We start from the raw sequence: 16,000 nt of genomic DNA, 5'->3' as shown, positions 1-16,000 counted from the left end.
GCAAGAGGATATGGTGGAGGCTAGTACAATTACAACATTTGAAAGGCATCTGGATGAGTATCTGAATAGGAAGGGTTCAGAGAGGTATGGGTAAATTGCTGGCAAATGGGACTAGATTAGGATAGAATATCTGTTCGGCATGGACAAGTTGAGCTGAAGGGTCTGTTTCCGTGCTGTACATCTCCATGACGCTAGCTAAAAGACCTGAGATACTCAGCAATTGTACAGTGAACAAATGAGTGGAGGATGGTTATATCTGAAAGTGTCAGTATTCTCTCCACAAGCCACCAAGCCTAAACCTTCTGGATATTTAAAAATCACCAACAGGTGCAGGAAATAATCAAGAAAGCTAATGGAATGCTGACCTTTATATCTAGACAACTGGAGTATGAGGATGCAGATGTTGTGCTGCGGTTATACAAAACCTTGGTGAGATACCACTTGGAGTATTGTGAGCAGGTCTAGGTACCATACCTTAAGAAAGAGAGATTGGCTTTGGAGGGAGTACAGTGTAGCTTTTCAAGAATGATACCTGGATTTCAGAAGTTATGTTATGAGGAGAGATTATACAATTTTAGGCCTGTTTTCTCTACAGTTTAGAAGTGATCTGATTAGGGTGATCAGATTGAAGTATTCAAGATATTAACAGAAAAAGACAAGATAGATAAAGATAACTATTTCCACTGGTTTGGGATCCTGGAACAAGGGAGCAATCTGAGGATTTGGACCCAACTATTCAGGAGAAATGTTAGGAAATACTTCCAGACCCAAACGGTGGTGAAAGTTTGGAACTTCCTTCCCCAAATGGCAATGTATGCTGATAATTTTAAATCTGAAACAGATCAATTTTCATCAAATGTATTAAGGGATATGTACTGACAACTTCTAGGATTGGCACTCCCTTATACATTCACTCCCATCAATGACTGTGTGCAATTTCCAAAATGTATTTCAACTACTCACCAAAACTACTTCAACAATGTCTCCTAAACCTGTGATTCTACCACCTAGAAAAATGTAGCAGCACGGAAGCAGCACCACCTATAATTTTCCCTCTGGGGAGATGCACCAGTTCAACTTCAAAAATGTTGCCTGCCTTCATCGCTGGGCCAAAATCTTGGAAGATCCCATGTGACAGCACTAGGGAAGTACCTTCATCTGATTAACCCTTTAAATTTTTGAACAGGTTATAACATTTATGATCATTCACTTCTGTGGAAATACTCATTCATCTAAGGAAAATTGTGGCTTGAGTTTCTGCTGTTGTTTCCCTCGCTGTCTTAGGACACATTGGCTTTAAGGATCCTTTTACTATTTTATATATTAGCCAAGTAAGCTATGACCTTCTCCTTTACTGTTATGTTAGCAGCACCCTCTTCTCTAGTGACGATGGATACAAAGTACTCACTTAGTATTTGTGCATTGCCCTGAACCTGTACAAGCAGATTTTTATGTCTATAACAGTTCCGCTCTTTGATTACTGTTTTACTGTTAATGTGCTTATTAAAAGCTTCATTTCCTGAAGCTACTAATCTCGACATATACTCTTTCTTTGTCATTCTAATTACAGTTTGTAAGTTCTCCTCTGTACTTCCTATGTTCGGTTTGGTTCGGTGTTAACCTTAAAATTGCTATTAGCCTTTGTTTTCTCTCTCATTTATACTGTCATTAGTTAGAATCTGTGGAAGTCTTTAATGCAGATGCTGAAGAAGCTGGGTTATTAAGCATCTTCATGACAGAGATAGACTTTTAATGAGTAAGGGAATCAAGGGTTCTGGGGAAAAGGTAGGAAAGTGCAGTTAAGCGTTAGCAGATCAGCCATGATCTCATTGAATGGTGGAGCAGACTCAATGGACTGAAGGCCTACACCTACTCCTGTGCCATAAGGTCATCCAGGGAGACTGAGTTTGGGTGCTCTTCCATTCTTTGTCATGGAAATGTTTTTACTTTTATCTAAATCATAGCCTCTTTGAAGACACAAATTGTTAAATTATAGAAACAGGAACGGGGGAGGTAATTGTGTCCTGCCAGCTAGTTGTTTCATTCAGTGAGATCATGGATGAAAACTAACTTAAGAGCCTTAATGCTGTTAATTAACAAAAAATGTACAGTTGCAGCATAACCTCTGTGTCCTGTTTTTAAGCAAAATTGCAATTGACTTTACTTTCCTGTCTGTATCAAGTACACCTCTTCAACTCTTCCTTTTTTTTTGTAAGTTCAATACCTGTATTTGTGTGTACATTTGTTGTTGTGTTTTTTGGTAATAAAACTCCACTTCCTTTTACTCAACCTTGCTATTGGCTGTTTTTCCTTTTTGATCCAGTTCGCTAAGTTTAATTGAATTATGTGCTTTTAAAAAGAAAAGAAAAAAATGATTTCTTGCAACTAACCAAGAGGTTTTAAAAGATAAGGGGAGTTGGTGTGACCCATCCTCACCCGGTTATAACTACATTAAGGAATCTGTCCACAAAGAGAGTTTATCAGGATTAGGATCATGCATTATAAAGAAGTTGTGGTTTGTGAGGTGATGTTGGATTGGTGCTTGGGTTTTGCAGTTTTCCAAGAAGAGGCATTAGATTACCTGATATCTCTGGAACTCCAGGTTGGTGCTGTTCATAGACTGTAATGACTGCTTGTTTCACTTATGTTGATGTATCCATTTGTATCCACGTCCTCCAGAAATAGTATAACTCTGTCTGTATTTTGTTTTAAAACTGTTAGGAAAGATCAGGCAAGCTTTTTACCCACTCTTGATGAATGATCGTTGTATGTTTTGATGTGTATTAGCACTCTCTGTTGAACATGCAAGTAGTTGATAAATACTGGCAAACTGCTGGAGGTCTGCACACTGTAATGTTTGTTCTGCACTACAGGTTCAAAGGATCTTGTTGTAAAAGCGCAAGTGTTGGCTGGTGGCAGAGGAAAAGGGATATTTGAAAATGGACTGAAAGGAGGAGTCAGAATTGTTTATTCGTAAGTATATTATAAGATAAACCATTTTTTAATCCCTCCCTGAAACACACGTTTTGGATGCTTATAAAATAATGTGTTTCTTCCTGCCATGAACACTGGAGGAATGATTGTACAAAATATATTTGATTGAAAACAATGAAGGCATGTCCAAGCCCATTTAAAGAATTTTGATTTCTGTAAAATCAGGAGTGGCCCAGTGCAACTGGAATATACTGATTGAGAGGCTGTGGTGTAACCAATGCATAATCTTCAAAGCAGTTTATTTCAAAATCTGTGTGCAGCTGATGATCTATCCAGACATTCATATAAAGTGATAATAATTACACTTAGGATATGCACTTACAATTGTATAATTTTAAATAAAGTCTGATGCTATTAGTTTGACTCAAACAATACTAAAATCTTGGCACTTTATTTGTCCTTTTTATTGAAATTAAGCACTATGCTGATAGCTTCATAAATTTAACAATTATAACTTGCCCCAATGTGATTGATTTCCTTGCTGCTATACGAACTACTTTATGTGTAGACATATTGAATACATAGTTCTATCACTCCTGACTTTGGTTGCATTGTTAATTCATAAACTTGCCTTTTACATTGATGCTATCTGTGTAATTACAGACCTTACTTATAATACCTTGGTTCACCATTGCTGTAAATTAAAATGACCATTCATAAGATTGACTATTGAAGTCTTTTGATAAGCAAAGTTCTCACTGCTTTCACCATTTTGAGTAGATTTGCAGCCACTAATTCCTATTGCTCGTATTAAACCAGATTGTTTGTGTGAGGGGAAATGGTAAATATGTTTATTACATAATAGCTAGTTACATTACATCTAAGGTACATGGTTGTCTCTTGTACAGGAATCATGGATTATGGGTAAAGGGCGGGAATATGGATGTGAGGAGTGTCAGATCTGCCTATTGAATGGTGGACGAGGCTCAAGAAGCTGAGTGGCCTACTCTTGTTCCTATTTCTTATGATTGTTCTATGATCTTGAGACATCACACTCAACTTAAGAATAAGTTCAATTTACAATTAGTAACATATTCTCTCACCATACTGGTAACAAGGACTGTACCAGAAACAGATGGGTTAAGACCCACTGGTTAGCTCCCCCAGGAATAATCCTTTATATCTTGATCAGCAGAACAAATCTTGTGATGTCAGCTAATCCCTTCAGATACTAACTGCCTTCTACAATGTGAAGCACCTTGATTCATTCCTCTTTACTCCAGCTTTTTAATCCAGTTGCAACACTGTTATTCTGAGAGTGCTGACTACCTTGTTGATCACAAATGTGAAAACTTTATAAAAACACATATATTAATGAATTACATTTACTTTGTCAGTTCAAGTTGGAACAACTTTTATTTATATTCAATCACTAATGCAGAAATTGTTTGGAAGTGCTTCCTAAGGCAAGGTATAAAAGAATGAAAAGGAATTACCTAAAACACAAACCAAATAATTTTGCCAAATGAGGTGCAAGGGAATTTAGGAAAATATTTCCAGAACATATTGCCTAATTGACTGAGGCATAACAAAGTGGAGTGAAGAAGGGTGAATAATTGAGCAAGAGTACAGAAATTCAGATCCTGCCATGAAGACTGCTAGAAATAGATTAAGTGGTCAAACTCCATTGTTAACTGTCCGTGGAAATGGGCTGTAGCCTTTGTCAAAAGTGAGGTCTGCAGATGCTGGAGATCAGAGCTGAAAATGTGTTGCTGGTTAAAGCACAGCAGGTCAGGCAGCATCCAAGGAACAGGAAATTCAACGTTTCGGGCCAGAGCCCTTCATCATTCCTGATGAAGGGCTCTGGCCCGAAACGTCAAATTTCTTGTTCCTTGGATGCTGCCTGACCTGCTGTGCTTTAACCAGCAACACATTTTCAGCTGTAGCCTTTGTCAACATGACAACAATTCAAAAGATAATCACTTACTATAATATCCTTTCGGACATCATCAGAGCACGAACAGCATATAAATGGAAATTATTTTCTAACATATGTTCCAGTTTGCACTCTGTTCCCCACCTCACTACTCCTGATCACCCAAACCAAATTCCCTTCTCTCTGCAGTCCAAACCTCAAACTACCCACAAGAAATGTCACACTGATTGTAATGGCAAGATACTCCATAAGAAGTCGGAGGCTGAGTCAGATTATTGGACCATATGCTTTCTAAGTCTGCATATTTAAAGACTTGTTTTTCCTGGTTAGATGGAATGTGTAGAATATACAATTTATAAAATGCCATTCAACCAAGCCAATGGCATTTGTGAGGCTCCAATACTAATTCTCTCTTTCTCCTCCACATGCCTTCTCCCTCAAAATATTTTAAATATCTTTAATAGTATTCCGTCTAAACACTATATGTCACCATGAAGTCTACTTTCAATTTTATTTACTTTACTTATCCATGGTGTCCCATTCTTGTTAATCTATTTTTCTACTCTACTAGAATATGTTTGTCTGAATTTTATTCAATCACTGCTTTAAATATTGGTGATTGTTGTTCAGCCTCTATCAATATCTTTCTCCGGTTTAACTCTTTAAGTCTATCCTCATTCCCTCATTATTGCTGTTTGTATACTGTTTATCCAGTATATGACATTCCTCTTCGAGGGATATAAATTGTGCAGTCATCTTAAACCTTCTGTGTTTATTACTTTCCAAATGTTTTCTTTTGCTGGCTTCTCATATCTGCTCCATTTTGTTTCCCAGCAACATTTCCTCTCATGTTTTTCAAATTAATTCATGGGATGTGGGCATTGCTGGCTAGGTCAGTATTTATTGCTCATCCCTAATTGTCCAGAGTGCGATTTAAGAGTCAACCACACTGCTGTGAATATTGGACATCTTGCATATGGTGTTGATTTTAGGGGTTCATGATCACAATTATCAAACATAGATAGTTGGTGGTTTGTAGCAATTTTCTGATAGTTTATTAATATTGTTAAGATGCAGCAGTTTAAATATGATACATCCATGTCAACAGTCTGCTTGTCCTCCATCTCAAATTGTTAGGGTTGTATACTTCTTTATCTAATTAACTAATGTATTAGTTTCATTAAGGTTGTGGGGGCAGCATCTTGCTCTCTAGCCAAGCTGTTAGGGATCTTTCTCTTCTACTTGTCCATCTCCCAGCTGAGGAAGCTCTTAGAGGACCATATGTCTGCCCCTGAGCATTTATTGCAATATCTTATTTCTAGGGCAAGAATTTTCTGAGTCAATCAATTGTCTAAATCCTACTGGACAGTAGCTACTCATAGATGATTTTTTTTTAATACTTGTGTAAGACCAGTTTCTAATGTGACACAGTTAAATGAGGTTTCTTGATACATGGGAAATAGCAAAAATGGAATGCTGAGTGAGCAGATGTTTGAAAGGAACCCCAATTTCCAACAATTGGGCTAGAAAAGAATCATAAAATTTCCATCGCCACCACCTATTTTCAGTTTGCTGCCATACTTTTGAGCAAGTAATAGTAGTACATTTGAAAAATTATAATCTAATGAAGCCTTGGTGTCATGAAGGGGAAATCATGCCTCATTAATTTATTAAGAGTTTTTTTGAGGAAGACCCAAATAGTGGCAAGAAAAGAACCAGTAGATGGATGATCTGATTGAGCACACTTTTTTTTTCTTCCACCCCCACCTAACTATTGACTCCTTTCTCAATCAAAAATCTAAGTCAGCCTTGAATATATTGAATAACTCAAACTCCATTGCTTTCAAAGGAAGATAATTCTACAGACTAACAGCCCTCTAAGCGAAAAAATAATCCCCTCGTCACAGTCTTAAGTGAGAAATGTTTGATTTTTAAACTGTGTTCCTAAGTTCTAGGCTTCCTTACAAGGGAAAATATCCTCTCATCATTCACTCTAAATCCTCTCAGGAAATTGTGTTTAAATAAAGTCATCTCTCATTCTTCTATGCTTTAATGACTAGCCCCAACCTCAAGTTAAGCTTAATCTCCGGAATCGATCATGTAAGCTAAATAGTTGAATGCCAAATAGGAAGCAGAATAAGAAAATGATAAGGGGAATGAAATAACTGCATAGAAGTGAGTATCCTGTCACTAAGTTACCCTTTATTTACACGTGCACAGTACACTGGCAGTAACCAGCTTGCTTGAAGTCAGGCCCTGAAATAAGGAGACTCTCTGAATCCTCTGTTTATATTCTGGATTAGAGTGGTGCTGGAAAAGCACAGCAGTTCAGGCAGCATCCGAGGAGCATCCTCTGTTTCCAGCATCTGCTGTCATTGTTTTTACCTCCTTTGTTTTTTTTTAAACAGGACCCAGGACTAATCCCTGTGGAACTCTGCTGGTCACAGGCCTTCCCTGTTTGTTCTTTTTTTTTGGTGTGTGTGTGTGCAGGTGTGAGACACAATGAGAGACACAAAGTGTACAAATCTTTATTTCAATCTCCAATACCAGGAAGATAGGAAAACACCCGGGTGGCCAGTGACAAGCAGTGCCCTTCACATCAAAGGGCAACGCTGTGTGATCAAAACAGTGAAGGGGAGGGCAGGGACTAAATTAAAATGGAGTTGGAGGGGGAGCCTCCTTTGTTTATATGTCAGCCAGGACTCCCTGATTGGCCCAGGTTAACAGCCCCAAACAAGACCTCAGTCAATAAGATTTACCTAGTTAAAATCACTAGAAAGGGACTACCATCTGCATCTGAGATTCCAAGTTCTGCTCTTTGCCTTCATGTAAATATCAAACCTCAGTTTCAGGTACATAAGGAGAAAAAAAATAGTGGCTTTATGTTCTGTATCTTTAAAAGTTAGCTTCTAATGGATTCAGTCTCATACTGAGTAGGTCTGATGATACCTCATTCATGTTTTCAGTTTCATTTTGTGAAATATTTCTGCAAGATTTGAAATAAAAAGTTCATTGGTTAACAACTTATTTGATTTTACAGTCCAGAGGAAGCCCGGGATATTTCTTCAAGAATGATTGGAAAGAAATTATTTACTAAACAGACAGGTGAGAAAGGAAGAATATGCAACCAAGTGTTCATTTGTGAGCGAAGGTACCCCAGAAGAGAGTATTACTTTGCAATAACACTGGAAAGAACATTTCAGGTGAGTAAAAAGACAAGATCAATGTGAAAAATTTGTTTTCCTGGGTGTGTAGTTCATTTTTGCGTACTGTTGATCAAACAAAAAAAACTCATTCTTGTTACATCCTTAAACTGTCATGACGAGTTCCTAAAATAAGTATCTTCGTAGAAACAGTTAAGTTTAAAGTCTTACGCATTTTGTTCATCATTGAAATATATTAGCATAGATTACGTAAAATTTATGCAATGCAAAATTTTTTTAAAAATGTCCATGTGACCCTTATTGGTAGTCTTAATTATATCAATATCCTCAAACAATAGGAATGGCAACACCTTGTATTTATATGGCACCTTTGCCATAGTAATGTGATCTAAGGTGTTTCAAAGGAGTGTAATTAGAATTGACTGAACCTTATAAGGAGCTTTTATACGCATGTCACTTAAAACTTAGTGAAAGGTGAAGATTTTAAGGAGCAGTGCAAAGGAGGAAGCAAAAGTCTGGGTGTTGTTATACATTAGCAGTCTCTTATTAAATCTATATTACTTTGATATTTGGATTGAAGAAGTATCCATCCTTCAAATAATACACTTGAGTCAAATTGAATCCCTATTTTACTAGGTGTACAGGTTGGGTGTGGGCCAAGATGTTTTTAAATGTTTTTTTTTGTAAATCCTTATTTAGGATGTATGTACCACATTTAATTTAGTATTTATTAATTACTGAACACAGGAAGAAATAGTAAAGCAAGACTCATACAACTTAGAAATAAGGGCTGGATCTAGAAAGATAAAAGTTTAAAAGTTATAAAAGAACACTGATCAGTCTCTGAATTGTTCATGAAGTGTAGATACTTTAACATTCTGGCTATTGCGGTCGATATTACTGGTTGTTGAATAGTCAATTTTGAAATTCTTGGCTTTGTAAGTTGGTTGAAACCCTCTTGATTGCTTTCAGCAGTGGCTGCTTGAGAAAGAGTATTTTTTTTTCTTGTTTTACTTGTTTTGTGTTTAAATGATTATTCTCAGGGTTATGACACTTCCAACATACTAGTCCACATTCTAGGATGCCATGCCACTTACATGGACAGACTAGCGCTGCAGTTGGTTTTTAACCCCTTTATCTTACATATTCCTGGAAGGACAACATTTTAATAATCTTCAAAAGGTGATTGCTGCTGAAAGCAGCAGCAGCAGCCCCCACAGTTATCTCTGCCTGTTACTTTTTCTATTCGTTTGAAGTTTCCTTGATACTCTACAGGCCTGACATTTTATGGGTTGCAGTCAGGACTTTGTCAGACATCAATTGAATTTGCATCTGCAATCTTTTTATTGCCAGAGCAGACTTAACTCCAAAATATGTTTTTTGAGAATAAAAATAAGCAATGTCCATGGTACATCAGGGTTCTAATCCATCATCGTGATACTATTTAGGAAAATTCATGTGCTATGAATCAAGATTGGAAAATTGGGATCCTGTCATTCAATCAGAAAAGTTTTATCTGTTGTCATAACCATTTTCAAAATTAAGATTTTAATGGCAGATTTTGAATGACTATAATCATTTCGTGTACTGTAAGTGAGGACATAGACATTAATTTCTCACTAAAATAATGAAGGGGAAAACTTGTAGGAAGTTTTCAGTTTATTGGTATGACAAGTGCCTGATGAGTCAGAGACAACATTTTTTAGCAGGGGATTGTAGTAGTCTGTAAGAGTGAGAGCATATGAAAGGTCAAAGAAGTGGGTAATGTTAGAATTTTTAAGTTTGTGCTAGCACAAACATAATGGGTCAAATGTTCAGTGGTTCTAAAGTCTTTGAGCTGGATTATTTTATTTTGTTGGGGAATTATGTATTTTATCCAGTTGCTTCTGTAACCATGTTGTTATATATATCAGTTTATGTATTTGATTTCACTGTTTAAAACTTAAATAACATGAAATGAGGAACTGGCAAGGGATCAATTCCTTGTGTGCTGGGTTCGAGTTCATATTTCAAGTCTGCAATAAGTGTGATTAGAAAACCCTGTTCATATTGGCATCATACAAGCTTGTGACTGCATTTCCTGCTCAGTCTCTTTGATTATTATGTTCCACTTGTTCTTTTCTAAAAGGTTGGTTGCAGTAGACCCCAGCATTGGATGCATTAAATTGGATTTTAAATATCATTCTTCAAAGTTTGTGAGAAGATTTGTAGCTTGGGTGCTCGTTGTTGTGGTTCTGTTCACCGAGCTGGGAATTTGTGTTGCAGACATTTTGTCCCCTGTCTAGGTGACATCTAGGATGTCACTTAGACGGGACGAAACGTCTGCAACACAAATTCCCAGCTCGGCAAACAGAACCACAACAAATATCGTTCTGCTATTATTACTGAAGCTTTCTGTATTGCTAAGGTTTTACTTTTTGTCCAGAGTTCAAAGAATGCCATTACAATCAGTGCGACATTTCTTGTGGGTAAGGGTAATTTGAGGTTTGGACTGCAGAGTGAGGGAATTTGGTTTGGGAGATCAGAGTAGGGAGGTAGGGAACAGGGTGTAAATTGGAGCATAGGTCGGAAAATAATTTCCATTTATATGCTGCTCATATTCTGAGGATTAGATTCCCTATGGTGTGGAAACAGGCCCTTTTGGCCCAACTAGTCCACACCGACCCTCTGAAGACTAACCCACTCAGACCCAATCCCCTCTGACTAATGCATCTAACACTATGGGCAATTGAGTATGGCCAATTCACCTGACCTGCAAATCTTTGGATTGTGGGAGGAAACTGGGGTACCCAGAGGAAACCCAAGCCGACATGGAGAATGTGCAAACTCCACACAAACAGTCGCCCGAGGCTGGAATCGAACCTGGGACCCTGGTGCTATGGGGCAGCAGTGCAACCACTAAGATACCATGCTGTTCGAAAGGATGTTATAGTAAGTGATTATCTTTTTGAATTGTAGTCATTGTTGTCATGTAGACAAAGGCCACAGCCTGTTCCCGCGAACAGTCAACACAAACCACCAGTTAATGACAGGATCTGAATTTCTGTTCTCTTTTTCAAATAATGCTAAAGGATCTTTTATGGTCAGCTGAATGGGAGCCTTAGTTTAATGTTGCAGCTGAGATTCAACACTGCTAACAATGCAACATTGAAATACTAGCCCAGCTGATGTGTTCAAATTCCTGAACTGGGATTTGAACCGACAGTTTTCCAATATGGAGTTCAAACTGTGACCATTGGGGTAAAGTAATGAGATGGGGGCCAGAAGAATATAATTTACAGGGCACAAGTCATGTTGAAAGAGATTGATCAGGTAAATTTAACAAGTGAGGATTCAAAATTTGAATCCTGGCTGTTGTCAGAAGCAACAAATATATGTAGGTTTTTATTAACAACAAAATGGCTTTTCAATTTACAATAACACAACAAAATGGCTGCAAGTTATGATTTGACTTTGTGAACCTGCCCTGCTGCTTTGCTGAATTAGCTGTAATAGAAGATAAGGCAAACAATGCAGTTTTCATAAAATGAATTATGAACCATTAATGACCACTCGAACTAACCTTGAACTGCTAGCATAAGATGACAATCTATGTAAAACAAGAACTGTTCCCCAGGAAATATCACTGGATTAGCCTGCTGTCGATCATGTTATCTTCTTACAGTTGATTGGTCTTTTCTTGTAATTAAGGCTTTACTGTCTTTTTAAAAAAACCTATTAAAACTGCTTTTTGTTCAATTATAACGGCTCAATTTTGCCATGGAGCACAGAAGCTTTAACCTCTGTTTCTGGACAGAATTGCGTCAGGCTGCCTTACTTTATTAAACAAATAACCTTGCTTTATACAGACCGCATTCCGTAGATTCTTTTGACCAATCTTGAAGCCGAGAGGTCCCGCTTGGGATCTCATATCTTCACAAGTGGAGATTTAGATTTGGTGCAGTGAAGTGTGTATTAGTTAGATTGAATTTGGGCTGAGTACTTTTGCTGAAAGAGAATATTTTTGTGTAAAATTTGATTCTTTTTCTAGAAAGATCTATACACAGGATGTGGGTATTGCTTGCAATGCCTGCGTTTACTGGACCTTCCTGATTGCCACCCCCTCCTATAGAGTTTCATAGTTGACTTCTTGAACTTTTGCAGTCTTTACATTATAGGTACACCCACAGTGCTGTTAGGTGTAGAATTCCAAGATTTCGAATCTGCAACTATGATCAAGCCACAATATATTTCCAAAATAGGATGGTGTGCAACCTGAAGGGAACCAGTAGATTGTGGTATTCTCAGGCACCTTATATCTTGATTCTTGCAGGCTAAAGAGGTTGTAGTTTTGAACAAAGCTATTGAAGAAACCTCAGTAAGTTACAACTTATGAATGTTACACATTGCAGACAAAGTGCACTAGTGATAGAGAGATTGAATATTTCAAGTGGTAGTTGGGAGGTGAAACAAGTGAGCTGTTTTTCTGGATGATGCCAAGCTTTTGATTGTTGGATCTGCACCCCTTCTTCAGTCAAGTGGAGAGTATTGACTGATACTTTATAGATGATGGGAAGTCATAGGCTGGGTTACTTTCTGTAGAATGCCCTGCCGTTGACTTGCTCTTGAGCCAACCGTGCCATTGGATCGCATTTTGCCAATTATCACTCAGAAGTGGCATTGTTGACACTGGGAGACCAAAATAAAGTTTAAGTTGGTGGAAGTTTTCCCACCATTTACCACTAGATAGCAGCACAGTACTTTAACCATGAAGTGTACAATTGGTGCTTGGAAATGTGAAGCAGTCTTCCTGCATGCATCATCCTGTGACATTACAAGCAACTTAACTCTTGATTACAGCAGTCATAAAGAGAGTCCACTAAAAGGGAGAAAAGATGATTAAAATTAAGATTGCTCTGGGGCTAATTCCAGGGTAATGCTATTTGAAGCTCTTTGTTCAGAGAGTAGTGACTTGTTTTCTGGTTCTGTTGAGGCAAATGTAAACAGTTTGATGTGATTAGAATTCGGTTGCCTGACCAAATTTTTCCTGACAAAAATTGCAGTTTGCACAACAGATTTTAGGATAACTTTGTTCTAGTTGGACTGTTAATTTGATGTTTAACATGTTCCTCACTAGTTGGCATGCTGTCTTCTACCCTCTGTTCCTTGTAAGAGTGAATAGTGCTCAAGTCAAGGTGGGTGGGAGAACCTTGAAAGAACATTAGGACATAGGAAATAGAAACAGGAGTAGGCCTTTAAGCCTCTAACATCTGCTGTCCCATTCATTTAGATCATGGCTGATTTTCTATCCCAACATCAGTTTCTGGCACTAATATCTGTATCCCTTAATGTCTTTATTATTGGAAGTCTATTAATCTGTAACTTGAATACATTCTATAACTGAGCTGTTACAGTTCTGAGAATTCAAAGATCACCCACTGTCTAAGTGAAGAAGGTTCTCCTCACTTCAGTATTAATAGGTTTACCTCTGACTTTGAGATTCTGTCCCCTGGTTCTAGACACCCCTACCCCTCACCCACCACCACTACCACCATTCTTTCTGTATCTCCTTGTCCATCCCTGTAAGAAGTTTTAGTATTTTAGTGAGATTTGGCTCTCATTCTTCGAAATTCAATAATAATTACCTTAATTCCTTAATTTCTCCTCATGAGACAATCTCAGGAATCAGTCTGTTGAATCTTTGTCAAACTCCCTCATGACAAAACTGTACACAATGCTCCAGGTGCAATCCCACCAGGTCTCTCTACAATTGAAGCAAGATCTCTTTGTATGTACTCGAACTTTCTTGCAATGAAGGCCAGCAAGCCATTTTCCTTCCTAGTTGCTTGCTGCACTTGCTGTCTACTTTCATTGACTGGTGTATAAGAACACCCACATTGCTTTGTACATCCACATTTCCTGATATGCCACAATTTAAATAATACTCGTCCTAGCTTTGATTTATGCCAATATGTACCCCCTGTCTGTTGGGCTTAAGTTTGCTCACCAAACTCTGATGAAAACCTTTATCAAAAAGCTTCTGAAAATCCAAATACACCATGTCTACTGGTTCTCCCTTATCTATCCTACTGGTTGTATCCTTAAAATATGTCCAGTGGATTTGTTAAGCATAGTTTGCCTTTCATAAACCCGTGATAGTTTCTAAATGTTCTGTTATCACGACTTTTACATTAGACTCTAAAATGTTCCCCAATACTGATGTTAGGTAGCTGGTGTTATTTGTTCCTATTTTTTAAATGTTACTTTACACTTGCTACCTCTAATCTGTAGGAACTGTTCAAGAGATATTTAAGAGTTTGGAAGGTGACCACCAATGGATCCAATAATTCCAGGTCCACTTCCTTTAGTATTTAGAGTCATAGAGATGTACAGCATGGAAACAGACCCTTCGGTCTCACCCGTCCATGCTGACCAGATATCCCAACACAATCTAGTCCCACCTGCCAGCACCCAGCCCATATCCCTCCAAACCCTTCCTATTCATATACCCATCCAAATGCCTCTTAAATGTTGCAATTGTACCAGCCTCCACCACTTCCTCTGGCAGCTCATTCCATACACGCACCACCCTCTGCATGAAAAAGTTGCCCCTAGGTGTCTTTTATATCTTTCCCTTCTCACCCACCTATGCCCTCTAGTTCTTGACTCCCTGACCCCAGGGAAAAGACTTTGTCTATTTATCCTATCTATGCCCCTCAAAATTTTGTAAACATCTATAAGGTCACCCCTCAGCCTCCGACGCTGCAGGGAAAACAGCCCCAGCCTGTTCAGCCTCTCCCTATAGCTCAAATCCCCCAACCCTGGCAACATCCTTGTAAATCTTTTCTGAACCCTTTCAAGTTTCACAATATCTTTCCGATAGGAAAGAGACCAGAATTGCACACAATATTCCAACAGTGGCCTAACCAATGTCCTGTACAGCGGCAACATGACCTCCCAACTTCTGTACTTAATACACTGACCAATAAAGGAAAGTATACCAAATGCTGCCTTCACTATCCTATCTACCTGCAACTCCACTTTCAAGGAGCTATGAACCTGCACTCCAAGGTCTCTTTGTTCAGCAACACTCCCTAGGACCTTACCATTAAGTGTATACGTCCTGCTAAGATTTGATTTCCAAAAATGCAGCACTCGCATTTATCTGAATTAAACTCTATCTGCCATTTCTCAGCCCATTGGCCCATCTGGCTGTAATCTGAGGTAACCCTCTTCACTGTTGGCTACACGTCCAATTTTGGTGTCATCAGCAAACTTACTAACTGTACCTCTTATGCTCTCATCCAAATCTATTTTGCTGAGTAGATTATCAGGCCTTATGACTTTTCAGTCTTTAAATCCATTAATTTTCCCAATACCATTTTCTTACTAATACTGATTGACTTTAATCCTGCTTGCTCACTAGACCTTGGTTCCCTAATATATCTGCACTTATCATTTAGTCTTTCCTTCCTCCCTCAGCTCTTCTCTAGCACACATTCCAATCTTTTTCTAACTGCCATCAGTTCTGAAGAAAGATCACTGGACCTGAAACATTAACTTAGCAGCATCTGTGGAGAAAAAGCAGAGTTTTTCCACTAATTTCTGATTTTGTTTGATTGCCAGCATCTGCAGTACTTTTTTTTAAATAGTCAAGAGACCCTGAATAAATTTAATCCATATTGCCAACGCTTGCTGTTTTTATGGTTTATCTTAAGAAGAAAGGTTTAGTTTGAGTCATCAGCAGTCCTATCCATTGCCCTCTTTAATGAAAAGAAGAAACTTAAAGTTAATTAAGTGTTTGTGAAAACAAATTTGGATCTTGATCTATTTTGATTGTTCACTCTTGAATTGAGTTGTGACAATACTTTGTACAGTCATTGGACCATAATTTGCTGGAGCAGGTCATCCAACAGGATCTGCCAGTTGTTCCAAACTAGGGGGCATATTTTCAAGATGAGTGGAGAGAGATTTAAAAAAAAAATCA

The 16,000-nt window shown here is 38.1% G+C and overlaps 1 protein-coding gene across 2 annotated transcripts in view; it reads left to right on the top strand.

Annotated features, from left to right (window-relative positions):
- The window catches only part of LOC132820682 (succinate--CoA ligase [ADP-forming] subunit beta, mitochondrial), an 89,451-nt gene that overhangs the window by 31,444 nt on the left and 42,007 nt on the right, over positions 1-16,000 (top strand). For both annotated transcript variants that reach the window (XM_060832922.1, XM_060832921.1), the window contains 2 exons: positions 2,874-2,973; positions 7,911-8,073. In XM_060832922.1, the coding sequence (XP_060688905.1) occupies positions 2,874-2,973; positions 7,911-8,073 (263 nt within the window). The remainder of the gene's footprint in view (positions 1-2,873; positions 2,974-7,910; positions 8,074-16,000) is intronic.

The sequence above is a fragment of the Hemiscyllium ocellatum genome, chromosome 12, assembly GCF_020745735.1.
Source record: "Hemiscyllium ocellatum isolate sHemOce1 chromosome 12, sHemOce1.pat.X.cur, whole genome shotgun sequence".
Taxonomy (NCBI): Eukaryota; Metazoa; Chordata; class Chondrichthyes; order Orectolobiformes; family Hemiscylliidae; genus Hemiscyllium; species Hemiscyllium ocellatum.
This window is presented reverse-complemented; position numbering and strand designations above follow the sequence as displayed.